The following is a 21,489-nucleotide window of genomic DNA, read 5'->3' on the forward strand; positions in this document are numbered from 1 at the left end:
GAGGGAGGTCGGCCACATGCACCCTGTACGTCGCTGAGAAGGGCCCATCGGTTCTTGGATGGAGAGACGCAGGGGATCTAGGAATCATACTCAACCCGGGCGGGAGAGAACAGATACTATTAACGGACGAGTGGCCCCTCACGAAAGAAGAAGACTGGAAATCTGCATACCCCAAGGTTTTTGAGGGTACAGTCGGTAAACTGGACAAATTCGTCCACAAAATGGTCCTCAAGGAGGGAGCAGTACCAGTAGTGCACAAAGTCAGGAACATACCCATATCCACAAGTGGAGCGGTGCAACAAGAACTTCTGAGGCTGGAGGAGCAAGGCATCATAGAGCCGGTGGATAGTTCGGAGTGGCTATCCCCCTTGGTGGTAGTCAAGAAACCCAATGGAAAGGTTCGTCTCTGTGTGGACCTCCGAGAGCTCAACAAAAACCTCATTGTGGAGAGATTTCCCCTTCCCAGAATTGAGGAGATGCTGGCAAGAACAAAAGGTGTCACCCATTTCTCCACCATAGATCTCACGTCAGCGTACTATCAAATTGAGCTGCATCCCTTGAGCAGGAGGTACACCTCCTTCATTACGCCCTTCGGGTGCTACCAGTTCCGGAGGATGCCCTTTGGTCTAGCATCTGCAGCGGCCGTATTTCAGAAGCTGATGCATCGGTTGTTCAAGGACATCTCAGGGGTGCAGTACTTCCAGGATGACATTCTGGTGATGGGCGCCACCAAGGGAGATCACGACAGAAAGCTACACAGAGTCCTAGGAGTGCTGCAAAGCAAGGGTCTAACTGCAGAATGGAGCAAATGTAAGATTGGGACTCACTCAGTAACGTACTTGTGTCATGAAATTGGTACGCATGGTATTTCACCCAAGGAACAAAACGTGAAGGCCATCAGGAATGCCAAAGCTCCGAGTACCAAGGAGGAAGTGCGGTCATTCCTCGGAATGGCCGAGTATTATAGCAAGTTCGTGAGGCACTTTGCCACCAGAACATACAGAATGAGGCAACTCATCAGAGACAAGGCAAAGTTTGATTGGGACTCAGAAGCGCAATCTGAATTTGACACGATAAAGGATTGCATCAGCCAAGCTGTTCCACTGCAAGGTTACGTCCCCACTGGCAAGACCATAGTGACGACGGATGCAAGCGACAAGGGCTTAGGGGCGGTCTTGGCACAGGAAAGGGAAGATGGATCCATTGAAACCATCAGCTTTGCTTCACGCGCGCTGTACCCAACGGAACAAAGGTACAGCATCATTGAAAAAGAGATGCTGGCGGTCACTTGGGCCATGGGCAAGTTTCGGCAGTTCATTTGGGGCACTAGATTCAAGCTTCAAACAGATCACAAACCCCTGATCAAAGTCCTGACGTCCTCGGGCCATGATACAGCGACCCCGAGAATTGCGAAAATGACACTAAAACTACTTGATTACACCTATGACGTGGAATACCTGCCGGGAACACAAAACAGGGTTGCAGATTACCTCAGCCGGGCTGCGGCGATGGAGGATGCGCCGGAGGAGGCCCCGGACAGAGAGGAGATGGTGGCCAGCATGGAGGACCATGAGACGATAATAAGCTGTCAGGAATGGGCGGCTGCTTACGAGCAGGATGCGGAGAAGGTAGAGATAAAAAGACATCTGACGTCTGGATGGCCAGACAAAAAGAAGCTCACGGAAGGAGTGCGAAGGTTCTACGAGATGAGAGAGGAACTGTCCCTGAGCGATTCGGGAATCTTCCTATACAGAGGAGAAAGGGTGGTGCCACCGGAAACACTGATACCCAAGTTGTTGAAACAACTGCATGAAGGACATCTGGGCATCGTAAAGACCAAAGCCCGAGTCAAGCAAATGTATTGGTGGCCAGGCATGGATGTCTACATAGAAAGACAAGTGAGGGAGTGAGGGCAGTGCCAAGGAGCGGACAAAGTTCTACGACCACTCAGACCAGCCTTGGGAAAGTTTGACACCCCACAAAGCCCCTGGGAGAACGTGGCCATCGACATACTTGGGCCCGTCCTGGACAGCAGAGGTGTGAACAAATATTTATGTGTGGTGATAGACAAGTATTCCAAATGGCCTGAAGTGGACATACAAGAGTCCATGGATACGGACACGATACTGAAATTTCTGACGTCTGTGTTCTTAAGAGAAGGTATACCCAAATCCATTCTCAGTGACAATGGACCGCAATTTGTTTCGGACAAGTGGGCTCGGTTTATGAGGAGGAACGGGATTGAGTCAAGGCACACGGCCGTCTACCACCCAGCATGCAACGGCCAAGTGGAGCGGGTCAACCGCGTGCTAATGGGGTCCATACAGGCAGCCATCTCGCAGGGCAAAGACTGGGAGACCGAAGTGATGAGCATGCTGTGGGCCTACAGGATCACCCCCACGGTGGTGGGGTACAGTCCGTTCCAAGTGCTAAGAGGACGACATCCGTTCACCCGTGACAACGTAGTGTGGAGGGAAAAGACCATCACCAGTAAGTGGTCCCCTGCAGTGGTTCAGCACAACCTTGAGAAGGCCCAGAAGATTTATGCTGCACACTACGACAAACGACGCAACACGAAGGAAACAGAGCTGGAAGAAGGAGAATGGGTTAGGGTCAAACTCCCTACCATACAAAAGAAAGGTGAAAGCAAGTATAGCCAGCCCTTACAGGTCAAAGAGGTGCGAGGCAGGGCGGCTCTCCTCAGCGACGGCAAAGTGTGGTCCCAAGACCGCATGGCCAGAGTCAACAAGATAGTAGTGTGGCCCAAGTCCGAGGAGGAGGAGATACAGGAGGAGTCCCAAGAAGCAAGACCTCCACTGGGGCACAATGCTCAAGACCCGTGGGATGGAGTAGGAGATGACAGAGAAGTGGAAACTCCTAACACAGAGTCTACCGACAGAGAAGGTACACCGGCTGGTGTAGTGCAGAGAGGAGATCAGAGAGACGGTGAGAAATCACGAGGAGAGAGAGAGGTGGAAGAGAACATGCCGGTAAGACACACCCGCAGTGGCAGGGCAGTTACTGTGCCCTCTCGATATAGAGACTTTGAAATGAGTGGACACTAGTCATGATGTATTGTTACCGCCACGATGCCCTCCAGAGATATAGACTTTGGGACAAATGGACACTCAGTGAGTTTGGGGGGAATGTTATCTTGTCACTGTTAAAGGGGGGGAGATATGTGGTGTGCGCTCTAGTCTATGAGCGTGTACGCGATGACGCGTCACGCCATAGACTGGAGCGGAAGGCGCGAGCATGCGCAGCAGGCATGGCATTGAAGGCGCGAACGGGGAAAACGACAGTTGGTGACCGGAGCTTGTGGTGAATAGACGCTCGGCGCCCTAAGCTCATGATAACTTTGTTAATATATAATAAAGCAGTTCTTCACCTACTGAGGCTCAGTGCATTGAGTGTGGGGGCAAGGAAGGAACTTTATAATGAGGTCCTCGTGCTCCGGAATTATGTATTTCTACACTTAGGGGCATCCATCACTCCTCTGACATACCATGATAGCTGTTTAAAAAAAACGCACAGCCAGCATAGCTAAAACAAGTGCATCACACCAACAATCCGACGGGCATCCAAGGAAGCTTCTTTTTTGCACGCAATCATGTTTTCAAAGTCGGCACAAACACCTTTGCAAAATGTGTAAAACAGAGTATAATTGGAACTGCTTCTTCTTGGATCCAGGCAGCCTGGCCTTGCTCTCGCCTTCAATGTGTATACTGGCGCTGAGCAGGTTCGCAGGTTTGGCCAGTACAGGAGAAACAGGTATGTACGTGGCCAGATTTTAATGTGAGCTGTTCCAACTCAATCTTTCATCCTTCCGAGGGCGATAATACAACTGAGTTTCAATTGTTTTATGGGCAGACCTCGTCATTTTAACTGAGAGCTGTAGGTCGACTAGAGATGAAGCTGTGGGACTGAAGGATGGATGGGTACACTTTTAGGAGGGAGATTTTGGGGCAGATGTAGGAGAATTGTATTCCGTGATTTTAGAAAGGAGCAAGCAAGGCTTTAATCAAAATATCAACTTTCCAGTGAAAGTGGTTTATTGCTTTCCTGCATAGGACGTATCGGCGTGGAAATCCATCTTTCTATTTTGGAATTTTAAGAGTGTGCATTGCCCAGGGCAGTATTTGCATTTCAGATTGGTGCGAGTGCATAGCTTCTTCAATTGTGTACAGACCAGCACAATAATTGTAATTTTGCCACAATTCAAGGTTGACTACAGTGGTTACATTCTTTTGCTTGCTATTGTTCTATACATTCTGTTGATGTGTAGGTTTGTGTGTGATAAATTAGCAGTTTGAAGGGTAACATTTGCTCAAATTGTAATATTAATCCTGTTCAATAGGGTTAGTAGACTTTTTCTAAAGGTGGCTGCCAATCTTTTTTGCACGTTCTATTGTATTTATTTTTGGGCGTCCCATTTTTAAATGAGAATTGAGAATCATGCACGTCCACCCTCAATCATCCATGCCCGACTCCAGGCTTCCTTCTAAGGAGCATTTAAATGTGCTCTGCATGCACCAGTATTCCATAGACAAGCCCTTCATTCCCAAGTCCAGGGACTGATGGGCCCAACATATCTTCTGAATCGGGGCTTGCAGTGGCCGCTAAGAGTGGAGAGGAACTCAACCCCATTCCAAAACACCATCTAAGTGGTGCTTGCGGGCTGAATGGAGGACCTCCAGTTGGATATCGCGACCTCATGAAACTAACCCCAGCTCACCCAATATTTTAAGGGTTTGTGGACCTGGCACATAGAATCCTTTGCTCTGAGGACCCGCAACTAAAACACTTAAGCTAAAAATCTGTGCTTAGCATAGTGTGCTGCCCGGCTTGTATTTTGCTGTTTCTGTCATTGCATCCAGATATGTGATACAACAAGTAACATCATAGCTACAACAAGTCAGGACTATTGGCTTTGTCAATGGTTATTAGTTGCATAAGATAAATAATTGCAACTATGGCTTGTTACTTATAATATTGAAAAAGCTTCCGCTTAAAGCCCTGGTGACACCACAATGTTGCTGCTCTTGCGTTTCAAGAAGAGAAGGGAAATCCAGAAAGAAAATGACTCTTTAAAGGATTTCCTCCCCTCACAACGCTCACCTGCCATGACGTCAGTAACTTCTCCTCTAGTCAGACCCTCCAGGATTTCGCAGTTTGTCGCAAAATCATCACTTTTGTAAAAATGCTGCGATTTTTACAAACGTGCCCACTAAGATATCTGTGTTTGTTGTAGGAAAAACTGCCAAATAAAATGCCGCAAAATTGCCGCTAAATTTCCATATTTGTACAGCTAAATTTCCATATTTGTACCGCTAAATTTGCTAATCCATGCCGCTATATCCTGGGGGTCTTAAAAGTATTCCACACAAAAAAAAGAAAAAATACTGGCTTCTCTTCGCACGATGTCTTGATAGGGAGGGCTATGCGAAACCCTTGCATACTGTAAAGGTCTGGCTGATGTGGTGAAGTATGTATCAGGTGAATTTGGCAACTCCATCAACAAAAGAGTTCCAGTGTTACGTGTTGGAACCGGATGACTGAGTGATGGTGAAAAAGCACATTCAGAAGAAATGTTTGGAGCCATGATGGAGGTGCCCATGTTGTGATTCTTGTGACTAACACTGCTGTGAATGTTTTGAATCTCAAATTGGATCCATGCTGCTCACATGAAAAGAGTGAAGACTGCAGAAGAAGAGGTGATTACAACAACCACTGATCCAGTGCCGTGCTTAAGTTCTCTGTGTGGACCAAGAGGGGACAGAGGGTGATGAGCAAGAACATGAGCAAGAAGAAGAGACTGAAACTCCAACTAAATCTCCAGTTTTTGAGAAAGGAGAGCCGGAAATCAGAGTTTCAAGAATCCCAAAAGAAACACAGTTCACAGTGAGTCAAGTTGCTGATGAAACCACATATCCAGTAGCGAGTGAAGAAGATTCCATAGCAGTCACAAGATAATCCGAAGATGAGAATGTGCATCGAAGAATCAAGAGGCATGAAAGAGCAAGAAGAAGAAATATGTTGCACAGGAAAACTCAAAGGTCAGAATCAGAGACAACTGAAGTAGACTCTGAAAATAGTGAAAATGGATCCTTTGCAGCCAAAAGACTGACAAGAGGGAACGCGCCAAACAGAAAATACACATCATCTGAATGGCTGTATCTTGCATCAGTCACTGCGGATGAAGAATCAGATGTAGAAGTCTATGATTTGACAAACTACTGTCAGTTAATCTTTGAAGACATTGAAGAACCACCTGAACTCATTTAAAAAAAAGTCTCAAGATTTTGATTATATTTTTTAGCTGAAAAGCTAAACTGCAAAAGAATAACTGTAAACTAGATGTTTTGCTTGTTATTTACCTTTTGGACTGAGCTAATAAACTAAATATTTGAATAAATTGAAGATGGATTCCTGATTCTTTACTTTTTATTTTAGAAGTTTGGTTTTGTGGTCTCATTTTTCTTTTTCTTATAGGAAGACGGCAAACTGCAGACAAAGGTGCCTCAAAATTTTCAGTGTATTTTCATTGATTAATTTAATTTATTAATAAGTTTAGTTGGCTTATTGCTGCGCATACTTTCTCCAGTTGGATACACTCCACCACCACAAGTTGAACTAACTGCTAGAAACAATCATAGTACACATGAAGTTGACACAGAGGGTTAGATGTGTAGATACTTATAGTGAGAATTTATATTCAAATGTATTAGAGGAGATTATTAGAATTATAAATGTTAAGGACTGCTTTGTCTGTATATATTTACCTTTCTCATTCGCATAGAGTGCAATCTAATCTCAACTGCCCCTCTCCTATTCTATCTCCTGTAATGTTTTTATTAGGGTTTTCCATAATAGAGTTTCTGTCTCCATATTTTCCAACTTTAGTGCTTCATTGGAAGAACGTCCTGCATCTGAAAACTATGGAAATTGTGTAACTTTTTCTAAACAGTTAAGAGTGGTTGCACAACCTAACGTGAATATTAACAAGACTAAAAATGAATTTGTGTGCAGCATGAGAGAAGAAGAGCGTTAGTTTATTGAGAAGTATCATGATAGAAGAGTAGAAATTTTGAGAATTTAGTAGGATACAAGTGAGGTTAGGATGCAAATAGAAGCTGAAGATAAATTAAGGACTTTAAATATTCTTCCGCGATTAAGACTGGGGCATGAAAAGTGGGGAGTACTGTATGTGGTATGATTCAATCTCAGAGTATAAGTCCAAATGATTTTTGGGAGAAAGTGAGGGTGGAAAGAGTTATGTGGTTAATTAGGAGTTTTTGATTGGCCAGGAACCTCTATTTAGAGGAATTTATTGTTTGTAGCAGGACTGCTTATTTTAACCTGCTTTTCTAATTGGGTAGTTAGTTGCCATCTTGCTTTGATATTCCCATAGGTTTACCATTGGAATAAAACAAATAATGATACTGGTTTGATAAGAGTGAAGCACAGATATGTGCAAATTGTGCCTGATGTGCTTGGTGCTATGATTTCATTGATTAGAGTGACTTTGAAATTATGTGGAAATTAGGAGATTGTCAACACTTGTTGATCGCCCTACCTCTTAACCCTGTTGGAGCATTAACTAAAATCAATGAAGAATTAATTAGCGTGCTATAATTTTGCAAAACCACATTGCACTAGATATCCTTTTTGTGAAGCAGGGTGGAGTCTGCCATGTAAGGAGCAACAGTGCTGCACCTTCATTCCAGATGACAGTAAGCTTATTAACACTTATATAAAACAATGTTTTGAATGTTTCTAGTTAAGCAAAAGCTTCTGAGTAGTATGGTTTGTGGGAATCAGTTGGTTCCTAGTTTGAAGAGATTGGAAAGAGATTTGGAAAGGTTGGTGAGTGCTTTGATGCATAGGTTGCGGTGTACTGCTCTTTGCCATTACTGGATTCTCTAATGTTCCCCATTCTTTTGACCACTGGCTGTGAAGTGATCTCATGTGAAAGTTTGCGCGAAGTAGCAGATGAGTGTATGTGCTATCATTCCCAGCAATTTCACCACTGCTTTTAATGTTGGAGTATGTGACGTCTGGCCAGGTGGCATTGTGTTCTGAAACACTATGAGTCCAACAACTGCCACAACTTTCACAGAGTCAATAGCCATCTGGGAAAGATTTCTTCTGCCTAGCTTGGCAAAGAAATGCCTTTTGAATGTTTACTGGGAAGCCCAGCAGATGCAAAAGCAGAATGGCCTGCTTGTGTTGCTCTGATATTGTTGAAATAAATTCCTCTTTGGTTAATTGTATGACTTTGGGGCATACATGTTTTGTCATTACTAACCAGCATTTGGTGAAAACTCTTGGAGCGGGACCAATAGCAAATGGATAATGCTTGATGATACAGGGCACCTACCACACACCAAAGATATCATCTGTTCTTCTGATGCATTAGGATATGGAAGTAGTATCTTTCAGGTTGATCATTACAAAAACAAATACTATTTCTGTTGCTGCAGCTGCATTAATTTTCATGCCTACTGTGACTTGCTTTACTTCTTAGGTGAGGGGTCACCACTGATCCTACAGTGCACTGACCACTTGTATCCACAAAACATATTACAAGATTGCAACATGTATGTGCCATTGCGGAGGAAGGCTAAAGGTTTCTGTTGACCTTCTGTTTCATTAGTCTAGCACTGGCTAGGTTCTTGTATATATTCTTGCTTATTGAAACATTTGCAGGACATTGGCAAAACTGGATTTTTGCATTGCAGAGAAGAAAAGGTCTCTAGTAGAAATTAGGAGTCCTCTTCTCCTCACTGCCCCAGTGTAAGTAAGGTGTCCTTTGTCTGACATCATGGGAAGAAACCACCTGATATGAGAGGGATGTGCACAAGGAATACTGCTCAATGAGAATAATTCTACTAGTCTTACAGATGTGTTCCTCCAGGTCCTGATCATTGTAGGTGTATGATAAACACGCTGAGAAAACAGTGTATATTTTAGGTCATATTGAAAGTCATCTCCTTGTGATGGCATGAGAAGTACTTCTTTCTCATGTCAAGGCTAAACTCCCTGCAAGGTCTATGATTACCGTCTGGCCCAGGTGAATGAGCATTGCCATGAGGAAGGACAAAACTCTTAAAATAACCAAGAATTGCTTCTGTCGCGAGGCTGATGCCATTTTAGGTAGGGCTTTGTGCCTTGATGGCCTGTGGGAGTGGATGATTCCAGGCTTTAAGGCTTTTGTTAAGGCTTAAATAACACTTGAGAGTTTTTGAGTAAGTCAACAAAAAGGACCTGCTCCTTCTCCTTATCATCATCATCTGGATAAACTATTTGGGGAGTCTGTTATACAAGGTTTCATCATCAAAGTTGAATATTTGATTTTGCTCTGCACCTTGAGAAAGCAGACTTTAGGCAGTTTCTGGTCCTGGCACTGTGTGAGTTGCCCAGTGTTGCTGTTTTTAAGTCTAGGGCACGGCCTGTGCACAGAACTGTGACAAAACCTGTGTAGACACAAATTCCAAGCTTTACTTGAACCAATGGCACCAATTCCAGCAAAAGGTACATGGCATCAAAAAGATGGGTAAAGGCTAAAAACTGGTAACATGAGGAAGTCCTCATATATGACCTAACGGGTTTTAATGACCATACGAAAACCTGGTCACTGACATGAGGAGCTCTTTTCTTTGGACTGGATAATGAAAATGCTCCCCCCGAAAGAGGGGAAAAGACCTGTTTTTTTATTTTATTTTTACAGTGTAGCATTAGGGGGGTTTGGATCAATGTCGTCATGAGCCATACAGACCTATGACCAATGGCCAAAAAACTGTATTCAAGTAAATAATATGATTTTTCAATGACAGATCAGCAGATCTAGATTAGGTTCAAACTGTTAAATGATGAAGACATGAAGGTTTTTACCAAATGCTTCATTGTAGTAAATCAGATGGCTTTCACCAAGTTGTTTTATGTGTGCGTTTTTAAAAGTTTTCTGCGAAAGATTTTAATAATTGCATTTGTCGGGTTGCTAGCTTTTAAATGACAGTCAATGGACCATCACATCATTTGTGGTGAAATTTGACAGCTATCATGTCTTCCCTCGACTTCTCTCTTTTAAAGATTAAGAATATGAGACTGAAGCTGTTTTTGACAGTTTTACTCCCAAATTACATTTTTACGAGCCTCTCCAACCCCTACCTTCTATTGTTAAAATTATATTTAGTTGGCTTACTGTGATACTATTCTGGCTTTGTGAAACGTCCTGTGCAACAATTCTGGAATTTACAAATATGCCTAATAAGGTCAGTTGTGATCCGGATTTAGTTTTAGGTGCCAGTCGCAGAGGGTACCTGGTAGTTCGAATTTGATAAACGAATAAGCATTACACATTAAGTGATGTGCCTCTGTTGTGGCCTATATATCCCTATGTGAAAGACTGTTTAAGTGAAGAGAAATTATAATTTGTATACATATTCACATACATATATACATTAAGCAGCATTGGTTTGCTATTTTGTTGGAAGTGTTATAAAAACAAGACCAATACATTTATTCAAGGATGTGACATTTCCGCTTGTACAAGGAAAACACAGATACAAACATACTTTTTAATTATTTTTATGTAGGCTGAAGCAGTCATTACAATGTAGAGGGAGACACGATTACAGCAATTGTTAGTTAGACCAGGTTAGAACAAAAACTTCACAGGGAGAGGTCAACTCTCGGTACAAACTAGCAACTAAACCACAATAACTTACCATTAGAAACATGTTTTTTAAATTATTTTCCAGCTGTGACACTGCTTTTACAATATGCAAAAACACAAACAACAAAACTATTCGAAGTGTTCAGTCACATCCTTTCTACACTGATTTTGGCAACATTTTATATCAAACTTACTGAGAATATACTAAACGTTTAATAACTAAACAAGTGAGAAACTGTACTAGTGTACAGTCACATCGATTTATTGTCAAGGTATAGATACCACTTAATAACTAATGAAGTCCCACATTGTAGAATAGGATTTGCTGAAAGAAAAAAGGGGTCATAGCCCAATTTGCTTAATGCATGGGACACATTTTTTTGGCTTGTTTTTTCAAACCTTGTGATTCCCGAGCTACACCACAGGCACTCTATTTTTATATGCTCTGTAAGATGAAGTTTTATTACAAATAAAAGCCAGGTTTAAGAATATTATAATCATGCCCCTGCTTTGAAACAATAACAGAAAAGGATTGTGCAAGTCACAGCGGCATACATTTTCTGTAGAAACACTTTACTACACATTAACATTTAATTACTACATCGGATGCTGTGATGGGTGAAACAATAATCGTTAAAGGACCTGCTGATTTCTGTGGAAACTAGCCCCTTTAGTTTTTATATGGTGATCGCCAAGTTTCGCAGGAATAGCCACAAGCCCCCCCTCCCCCTTTTCCTGCCCACTTTCCCAATAAAATAGTATTAAGTCATTGGGAGCAGATATCAAAATAATAAATGTACTTTTCCCAATAAGAAAAAGGAAACTTCTTCTGCATTGCTCATCAAGTCAATATTCCAAAAATATATTGCCTACAATATAAAAAGAGAATATTTAAAACACCCGTCCTCGCCATTCCTTAGCCTAGTTAGGGTAGAGTGTTTTACCCATATATGTGCTGTTTTGTTTTTTTGTTTTTTTATTAAATTATGACCTCATCCAAATCTTTCTCCCAACTCGCTTTGCACAAGGCCAAATCCTTTTTGCCTTTCAAATAAGTTAAAAAATAAGCCCCTGAATCCTAACGCAAATTAACTGTAATGTAAACTACTAAAATATTTCAAGTTGTTTAACACTGTCTGATAAACTCTTAAAATATGTAGGCCTTTTCAATGTACCCAGCCTGCTGGGCACAGAGCAAAAGCTATTGGATAGCAACCATTAACTTTCAGCTATTATTCAGAAAGCAGCTTCACAATTCTTTTTTTAGTTGGCCATACCCTTTCTTATATATTCCACTCCCCACCCCAACATGTTACTTTTCATGGAAAAAGATTAGCACACAACGGAAAAAGGGTCGAAGAACTGTGAGCCTACACAATTAAAGCAGCATGCGTATGATTGGATGTCGCTGTTGCCCAGCAAATTGGAACTGTGGCAAAAGGAGCACAAAACCCATTGCAAAATACCCAATGAAAACTGAAACACTGCAATCCAATATGGCTTTTCTGGATTCTTTACCCATGGAGCTACTTGTAAGTGACTCCAAGTAGTCTACCTGTGTGATACAGCAGCTATTACACCAACTGTGTACCTTACCCCTACCCCAATACACTCCAATGCGTTCTCGTTTATTTGTTTCACATATATTTTTGTATGTATATATATATTGCTTTTAATATTTATCAGTTGTAACCTTTGCAAAAAAGTAATATAAAGAGTAAATCTCAAGTTACTTTGTACATAACCTTAAAGTTGTATCTTTTTTTAACTGAACTTACCACAATGTGCTCTAGAAAAGCTTGAAGTAAAGCCAATGCATGTCTGTCCTGCAGCAAAAATGAAATTACTTTGCTCTGTTATTTGTTACGACTGAACCTTTTAGATCTTTACAAATATTAATACAAAAGTTAAATGGAGTTTGGCACCTTCTGAAAAATTAAAAAGGAATATCAGATGAAATGTGCGAAAAAGAATTTGTCATTATTTACAAATTAAAAGAGCAATTCCTTGTCAGTGCTGCTGACCCTTTAATTAGCTTGTCATGAGAAACTTCAGAACTTTCAAAACACCTGTTTACATTGCGTTTTCTATAACATGTGATTATAGATTGGAATGGACGTTTAAAAAAAACCAGATGTTTCATGATACTGTTCATACTCCGTTTTCATACTCTGGCAGTATTCCTATACATTTAGGAGAAACGCGGTGCTGACCGGTCATTTGTCAAAGTCTTCTTCAGTTTGACTCCGCGGCGGATGGCATTCAGCATGTCTCCACCTTCCTGTGCGTCTCCTGCTCCCTGCTCAGAGCTCAGGTCAGGCTCAGTTTGGCCTGGAGACATATCAGTACCACCACTTTCTCGGTCATCTTCATCTGCCTCCTTTTCGGACGTGGCAGGTCTTTGCTCCTCTGAAATACTTGCCTGAGGGCCAGTTAGTGGAGGATTGACAGAAGCCTGTCCACTCCATAATGAGGATGGGAGGCCACTAGCCCCTGGTGTGATTTCTCCAGTCGAGGGAGAGTCTGGGCTTGGATCTGCGCAATCATCAGGCCCGCTTGGTGTGAGGGGCAATACCCCAGGAATATCTGGTACAGTTGGTGTTTTAACAGGAATCACTGGTGTTTTGATTGGAATGGGACCAGCTCCTATGGTGCCACGTCTCACGGCCGGCTTAGTTGATGGGATCCTTCGGATAGTTGCCACACCAGGTGTGGCCATAACTGGTCCCAGAGTGGTCGGCAGCCCTGCAGTAGAAGCTGGGCGCTTCGCCTGGAACAATCTACGGTAGGACTGGCTGATATCACTGTTTCTAGGAATGGTGGACGATTTGTCAAATTCTTGCTGCTCTGCCTCTTGGTCACCACTGACTGAGAAGTAGTCATAATCTGAAACTGGTAAAAAAAGGATATTCATTAGAAATCATTAGCTTAAAAAAATCCACACACAACATGGACTGTGGTAATTATGATCTCAGAGCGCACAGTCGCCAACCAGAACCTAAAATGGATAGTTTCATCTAGGCAGGCTATTGTAAGATTAAAGAAAGGTTCCCCAGAAGAAGAAATAGGCGGAATCCATCAATGAAGTAAGCGGAGCTTTATTTAGCGAGTTAACTTCAGAAAAGCACAAGTTAGAATAACAGTCAACCGCCAGTCATACCATTTATACAAACCACACACATTCAACGGACAACACACACACGAGACACAGATATACACAGACACCGCACGCGAACTACAGCAACTCCATTAGAGCGATGCATGGATGGAGTTAAAAGATTAGCTGAATTAAACACTTTTCAAAACCCGTCTAGTGAAGAAAGGATTGTCCCTCTTTCGAACTCCTTATACAAATCAAACCAATTCACACAATTCTAATTGTGCAGCTTTTTTTACAGGGTGCACCCGAGCACATTAGAACACTTTACAACAAAACATTACATAATTATTCTTTTGTTTTTTTAAGCATAGGGAGATTAAGCACTTACCCACAATCACAGGATGTTGAACAGAGGCCAGGAATTGAACCTGGCACCCTATTTGAAAGATACGTAGCTCTATGCCCATGGTCACCTCACAAATAAATACAAACTGATTATGCTAAACCCTTTGCGATTACTCTTAAGGACTGGTACGATTCTTGCTGCAGCATTAATAATCGAGTTCAGGGGTCATATCCTTCAATTTCCCTAGTTTGACCTTAAGGAACTTAGTTGATAGATTGCTAAACAAATAGCATATACACAGAATCATCCTGCAAAACAGAAACAGCAACTTGCTCAGTATATGCAGGACATGGAAGTTAATATGGTGTATATTACTTGATTTTATAAAGATATTGCTTTTCAGGCTTGTTTTTCTGTCGCATGTCACAAAGTACAGTAATATATAAATTACTGAAAGGAATCAGAAAAATGTTTTTGAGATACTGATCAGTTTGAGAGCAACTGGGCCAAACATAATATTTTATTTATTTTGTTTTTAGATTTTAATAACGCGTCAACATGACCCATGGGTAGCAGAGTGCTGTACATAGAAAAACCATAACCTATTGACTCACATAAGAATTAAAACTCTCCTGGTGGCTTAATACACAAGACTTGTGCTGTGTCTGGATGAGAGGAACTTGGGTTTCAGACAGCACCGCAGACTCCCTGGTCCTTATGTTAGGAATCTGTTTAGTAGAATCCTTTTGACCTCTTTCTTATGTGGGTTGAAGGATTAGACTGAATTTTAGCTGGGAGAGTGTCCATATCCTTGAGGCCAATCCAAGCAGGTGTAGGATTTTTTTTTGTTGAAAAACATTGTTTTGCAGCAAGAAATAACACAGAACAAGCATGCCACTATCAAGCAGTATCCCTGCGCCCCCACCCCTCATTCCCCCCACTTTCTTCAAGATCCAATACCCCAGTGCCATTGTTCATATGCTCATCCACAGCAGATCACCAGGTCATTTAGGCACACTCTCTCGATCCCGAGCAACATTCCCCCTCCTGGTATGACAGCGTGCACACGTTCGGGTCTCCTTATAGTCCTCCATCTAGGCCATGGTAATGTCTCCACTTACCCCACACTCTACGGAAATTTTTCGGGCACCCTCTCGCTTTGTATGTGACCCTTTCGGCCGCCACGTAGATGTCCATACCCCTTCTCCATTCCCCTAGCTGAGGTGTATCAGGTGCCCCCCATTTTCTAGCTATGTCCCTTTTGGCCACTACCAGGGCTAACACTAGGAATATTAACAGCGAACGAGCTAAGTCCACGTCATTGGTCATTCCCAGGAGGATGAGTTTTGAGTCTAGTGGAATGTCTATCTCCAGTACCTCACCCAATTGGGGTGGTGACCTCGCCCCAGTAAGTCTGGATGTGTGGGAATAACCATAGTATGTGCAAGAAACCTCCGCTGTCGTGCTGCAGCGCAAGCAGCTAGGGTCGGTCACTCTCCCCATTTTGTAGAGCCGCAGTCTATCAAAGTACGCCCTGTGTAGGATCTTGAACTGTATTAGATAGACGCGATTTATTTGCTACCTCTCTAGGGTGCATCAGTACCACACCCCAGTCTACGTCATCCATCTCCCCAACGTCTTGTTCCCATGTGGCCCGAAGACCCTCCAGTCTATCCGGCCTATTATTCATAATAGTTTTATATGTCAGGGATACGGCCTTTTCAGGGATCCTTTCCTGCAACAGTCGACCCTCCAGTGGCGCGTATTCGGGGAGTGCCTCTTGTAATGTCCCCTCTGCCCACCACGCATGCCTCAATTACATGTATTTAAAAAACTGGGAGCGGTGTAGCCCAAAGTCTGTCTGTAGGGAAGGAAATTACTTTTAGAGTCCCGTTTTTGACTACATCACCTAAGGTAGAGATGCCTATGTCATCCCATCCCTGAAACCCTCTCAACTTGCAGAGTTCCTTCAACCAGGAGCAATCCCATCCCATCCAGTGGTTTTCGTGGCCCTGTTCCACGCCCCTAGTGGGATTTTAGTAGCCGGCAATAGTCTGGCCTGTCCATTCCCTCCGTATATGTAGTGGAGACATGAATGTGCGCCCATGGTGTGTCTTTCCAAGACATAAGTATGGTGTGTGGCAGGTGCATGGATCCATTCATTAATGGGGGCCAGGTGTTCCGCCCAATAATAGGCTTTTAGGTCCGAAAGTGAGATCCCTCCATCGTACTGGTGTCTCTGTAGAGTCGCCAGCGCAACTCTAGGGTACTTTCCCAGCCACAAGTAGGACCTCAGCTCCGCATGAACTTCTCGAAAGTTCTTGGTTGTCACCGGGAAGTATTCGTTTTGGAATGCGTATAAAAATCTCGGGAGCGAGATCATTTTGAACATAGCTGCCCTTCCGAGAATAGTCAGGGGGAGCGATTGCCATCTGCAGGCGTCAGTTTTAAAATTACATACAACCCGGTTAATGTTGCGTTCGTACTAAACGTCACTGTCTGTCGTGATAAAGATCCCTAAATACTGAAATCCCTCTTCGGTCGGCTGCAGTCTCTCCGGCAACTGGGGCCATTCTTTCCGTCCTCGGGGGTCATAAAGTGTCGACTTGTGCCAGTTGATCTGGTACCCTGACTTAGCGCCATAGTGGTCCAGTTCATCAAACAGTGCCGGTATCGTGCTTTCCGGTTGTGTAACATAGAGTAAAACGTCGTCCGCATATAGGGACAATTTCTCTTCCTGCACCTCTGCCTGTCCTACCCGAAACCCCATAATCCTTCCATTTTGTCTAACCGCACAGGCCATCACCTCAATGGACAAGGCAAACAGCAGGTGGCGACAGGGGGCATCCCTGTTGGGTTCCCCGTTGTATAGGAAAAGCCTTTGACATCGCCCCATTAACCCTGACTCGAGCACTAGGGCCAGTATAAAGTAGTCTAATTTTGCGTCTGTACTGGGGTCTGAAGCCCATATGTTCTAGTACTCCCTCCAGGAAGGGCCAGTGGACATCATCGAACGCTTTTTCTGCGTCTAAGGACAGAAACTAGTGTGGCTCCGTTCTGCCTTCCACCTCTCAAAGACAATTATGTGTCCTTCGGAGATTATACCTTGTTGCCCTCTCTGGGATGAACCCCATTTGGTCCATATGGATCAGTCCCGGTATTACCCATCTCATGCGGAGAGCCAGTATTGTTGCATATAGGTTTGCTTCCACATTCAGTAGGGAGATGGGACGGTAGGATGTGCAATCCTCCGCCGGTTTCCCCAACTTATAGATTGGAACAATTGTGGCCTGTCTGAGGTCCGGTGGGAACTGTCCCTCCTCCTCAGCGTCCCGATAAAGGCCCAGCAGGTGCCGGGTCAGGAGATCCGCCATCTTTTTGAAGAACTCCGCGGGGAAACCATTTGGGCCCGGGGCCTTACCCGCACGGAGTTTGGTCAGTGCCATCCTAATTTCCTCCTCAGTGATATCAGATTAAAGATCCATCGGGTCCGCCTCCTCAAGTTTCGGGAGGGTAATGGTTGACATATATTGCATAGCCTCCTCTTTGGACCCTAGTAGAAAGTTTTATAACAGTCGACAAATGCGTCAGCTATATTGTCGCCCGTACATGCCCAGTCGTCATGGCCAACGCTTACTCTTTCTACCCATCTTTCATCCCTCTCTTTCCTGCTGAGCCATGCCAAAAGCTTTCCAGATTTATCAACTACATCATAGATGCGGTGTAGAGTAGCCAGCGCCTGCAGCCTAGCCTCCCCTGTCACTAACTGTCTATACTTGGCTTGCATATCAGCGAGGCGCTGCAGCTTCCCTGCGTCTTTGGTACGCAAGTAGTCATTATCCAGCTGCAATATCTGCGTCTCCAAGGCCTGGATCTCTGCCTGGCCTTTTTTCCGAGCTTCCGCCAGTCTACAGTGCACCCTATCCCGAAGTTCTACTTTAAGCGCTTCCCAGAGAACTACCCTAGAGTCTACTGACTCCACGTTTTCCACCAAGTATACCCTCACGTCAGCCCTTCAGGATTTCCGGGTTTTGTATGTCCCAGGCCGAGAGTCGAAGAACTTTTGGGCCCTTCCCTTCTCCTACTGCCTATTTCCAGCAACAACGGCGAGTGGTCAGACACCCCCTGGGCACAGTACTCTGCCGAATCCGACACCTGTAATGCCTGCCTCGCCATGAAAATATAGTCCAGACGGGAATAGACTTTGTGCGCTCCGGAGAGGAAGAAGAACGCCTTTGCATCTGGATGAAGCCATCGCCATACGTCCAGGAGGCCAAGCGCCGTCATAGATTTGGCTAGTGGGGTCATGGTCTGGGGTCTATCCCGTTCACCTGTCCTGTCAACCGTATTGTTCATCACGTCATTGAAGAGAATTTGTACCTGCAATTTGGGTGGGGCGTAAGCTGAGATAAACGTGTACTCTCTTCTACCCCACATCCCTCGTACTCCCACATATGTGCCCTGTTGGTCAGTCCAGACCTGTGCCACTCATGGGTGGATGTTTTTTAATTAGTATTGCAACCCCTCTGGAGCCAGATGTAAACCCTGCGTTGGCCAGGACTTTATACTTCCCCTTGCCAGAAAGGTACATTTAGTGCCCTGCAGGTGCGTTTCCTGAAGGAGTATCACGTCCGCCCCGGACCTTTTGACATAGTTGTTGACCAAGCCTTGCTTGATCTTACAGCCTATGTACCGTTTCTCTATCAGGGTTCCCCATAGTCATGTTGTTGGAGTGCGAGTGGACGGCTTCTTACGGCTTGTGGTGATGTTCGTCGTGTGGTGTGCATGTACTCCCGGCTTGGGATGTTAGAGAACATCTGGTGGTATCTTACTTTTCGTGGTGGAATGTGTTGTGTTGTGCGCGTGCTTGCCTGACAAGTGACTGCGTCCCCCATGACGTGAGTCCCCACCCCTCCCCCCCCAACTTCCCCCCACTCCCTCACCCTCCCCCCCTTTGCTGCATCCTGCCCGCTTAGTCCAACTCAGTGAATTGCCCCAACTAGTCCCCGCTCCCCCCACCCCACCTTCCTCCCCTATCAGACCCATCATCTACCTCCCTTTACGATAGGCCCTGTTGGCAGGAAAAGGTCTGTCGCCCTCCCTGGTTTCTCTCCCCCCTGCCAAACTACCCCGACTTGTTAGTCAAACAGTAACCAAAACGGCTATGTTCCACAGAGTTCGTAGTGCTGTGTAGAAGTTCGTTATAATAAGGAAGGAGATATTTAGCAAAAAAAAACAATAAAAAAAACAAAACACAAGAACAAACAAAATTAGGAGGCGTGTGAGTCACTTGTGTGCTTCCATGTGGTCTAGCCGATATCTTGTCCATCCACCTTCAGTACTTTTCAATTGCTGTGGGGACCGCTCTCTCCCTGGGTTGGGGCCCAATCTGTGGCGGGTCCACTTTCTAGTTCATGGATGGCCACCACTAGCGGGTGGAGTGACTGTTCTTCCCCTTCTTCAATCCCCGACGTTTCTCCTCCTTTTTCACTCTCCCTCTCGGTGTGTTCCTCTACGGCAAGGGCACAAAACCTAGATCCCGATGGATTGTCAGATCGCGGCGAGCCAGGGTCCCGCTGCCCCCTCGGGGACCTGTTCTGCAATGGGTATGGTGTTGTTTGAGTCTTCCTTAACCCCTTTGGTCTACGCCTCCTCTGTGGCTGCACCGTCTCCTAAAGGTTTCCCACGGCTGTGCCCGTCACTGTCGCATTATGCCCACTCCCTTCTCGTCTCCGAGGGGGCGGACGTTCCTCCAACCACTGCCATGCGTCATCCGGGTGTAGGAAGAAGTGCGTTTTTTCCTTATACAAGTCCTTAAGTTTAGCTGGGAAGAGAAGCATGTATTGAATCTTTAGGTCTCTGAGTTTAGCCTTTACCATGTCAAAGGATCGTCTCGCCTTCTGCACCTCCTGGCTGTAATCAGGGTAGATCATTGTTTGCGAGTTTTCAAGCCTAATCTCGCCCATCTTTCTGGCATCTCTTAGGATCAGGTCCCTGTCAGCAAAATTTAGGAACCTCGCAATGATCGTTCTCGGTCGTACCCCTACCAGAGGTTTGGCCATAAGTGCTCTATGCGCCCTCTCAATAATGAAGCAGTTGGAGAATGTCGCCTGGGGTAAGGTTTCGAGTAGCCAGGAGCGCAGGAACTCCGCCATATTGGTCCCTTCGATTCCTTCCCTAAATCCCACTAAGCGGAGGTTGTTCCGCCGTGCCCTGTTTTCTGCGTCGTCCACCTTCCACAGCAACTGTTTGTGGGCATCCTGCAGGTCCTTGACGTCTTTCCGCAGGTCTTGTATGACATCCTCTGCCTCTCCCAACCTCGTCTCCGCTGTAGTGACCCTCTCCGTGAGGTTCCCAACCTCGTCTCCGCTGTAGTGACCCTCTCCGTGAGGTTCCGGAAGTCCTGTCGCAGTAGGTTGACCTCCACTCCCACTTCGCCTATCTTCACCTCCAGGGCCGCTCTAGACGCCTGAATATCCACCCTGGAGGCCTGTATTGCACCCATCAGGAGGGCCATGTCCGAGCTTGTTCCCGACCCGTCCATACCACCGGGTTGTGGCGCCACCGCAAATTTATCTATTAGGCCTTGCTTCTGGGTCTTTTCTTGGCCGCCTCCTTCTTCCCCATGGTGGACTGGCTTCTCTGCCGCAGGTGTGGGAAGTCAGGGTCAGAGAGCTTTGCAGCGGTCCGGCGACTACCTCGGCCCTCCACCGTGTCGCCTCACCGGCCGGCGGGTCGTCGACCGCCGCAAATTACTGGTCTGGCAGGCAAAGGCTACAGGCCCCAGCAGCTTTTCTAGGCGCCGCGGAGAGGCTGCGGTGACCGCCCCGGCCGGGCTGTGGGCAGTAGCTCCTGGCACCTGGTGGGCACTCAACGTGTCCGCCGTCGACCTGCGACTCCCCCCCAGTGCAGCCGTCAGCCCCGGGGGTCCAGTTGACAGTGCGGCCTACTCTCAGGCAGCTCCTAGCCCAGCGTCGATGGTACGTTGGTCCGGGCCAACAGGGCCTGCCTCTCGTCCCCCCCGCAGCATTAGGGTCTCTGGGCGTAGAAATGGTGGCAAAGGGCGTGTCGGGGGTACACCCGCACCGCGTAGATCCCAGGCTGGTTGTCCTCCCCAGCGCCAGAGTCAATATTGCACTCCGCCGCCTCCCGCGAGCGGTCTCCACCAGAAGGTGTGCTGTGTGTTGCCCCCGAGCGTTCCCCGTCTGCGTCGTCCCTTCACTGTGCGCGGGTGGGTGCTGCAGTGCTGCGGCGTCCCTCCGGAGGTCCTCCCAGAGCAGCTCACCTTCCAAAGTCGCTCCAGGGGTCCGTTCCCCAATCAGCGTCTCGTCTTGACCAGGGCGCTGTGCGGAGGGAGGGGGAAGG

General features: G+C 45.5%; 1 protein-coding gene across 4 annotated transcripts in view; it reads right to left on the reverse strand.

Annotated features, from left to right (window-relative positions):
• Window positions 1-10,574: 10,574 nt before the first annotated feature.
• The window catches only part of MTSS1 (MTSS I-BAR domain containing 1), a 534,479-nt gene continuing 523,564 nt past the window's right edge, over window positions 10,575-21,489 (reverse strand). For all 4 annotated transcript variants that reach the window (XM_086966201.1, XM_086966203.1, XM_086966202.1 and 1 more), the window contains one exon: window positions 10,575-13,570. In XM_086966201.1, coding sequence (XP_086822327.1) covers window positions 12,870-13,570 — 701 coding nt within the window. In that variant the 3' untranslated portion in view covers window positions 10,575-12,869. The remainder of the gene's footprint in view (window positions 13,571-21,489) is intronic.

The sequence above is a fragment of the Lissotriton vulgaris genome, chromosome 4_1, assembly GCF_964263255.1.
Source record: "Lissotriton vulgaris chromosome 4_1, aLisVul1.2, whole genome shotgun sequence".
NCBI classification, from domain to species: Eukaryota; Metazoa; Chordata; class Amphibia; order Caudata; family Salamandridae; genus Lissotriton; species Lissotriton vulgaris.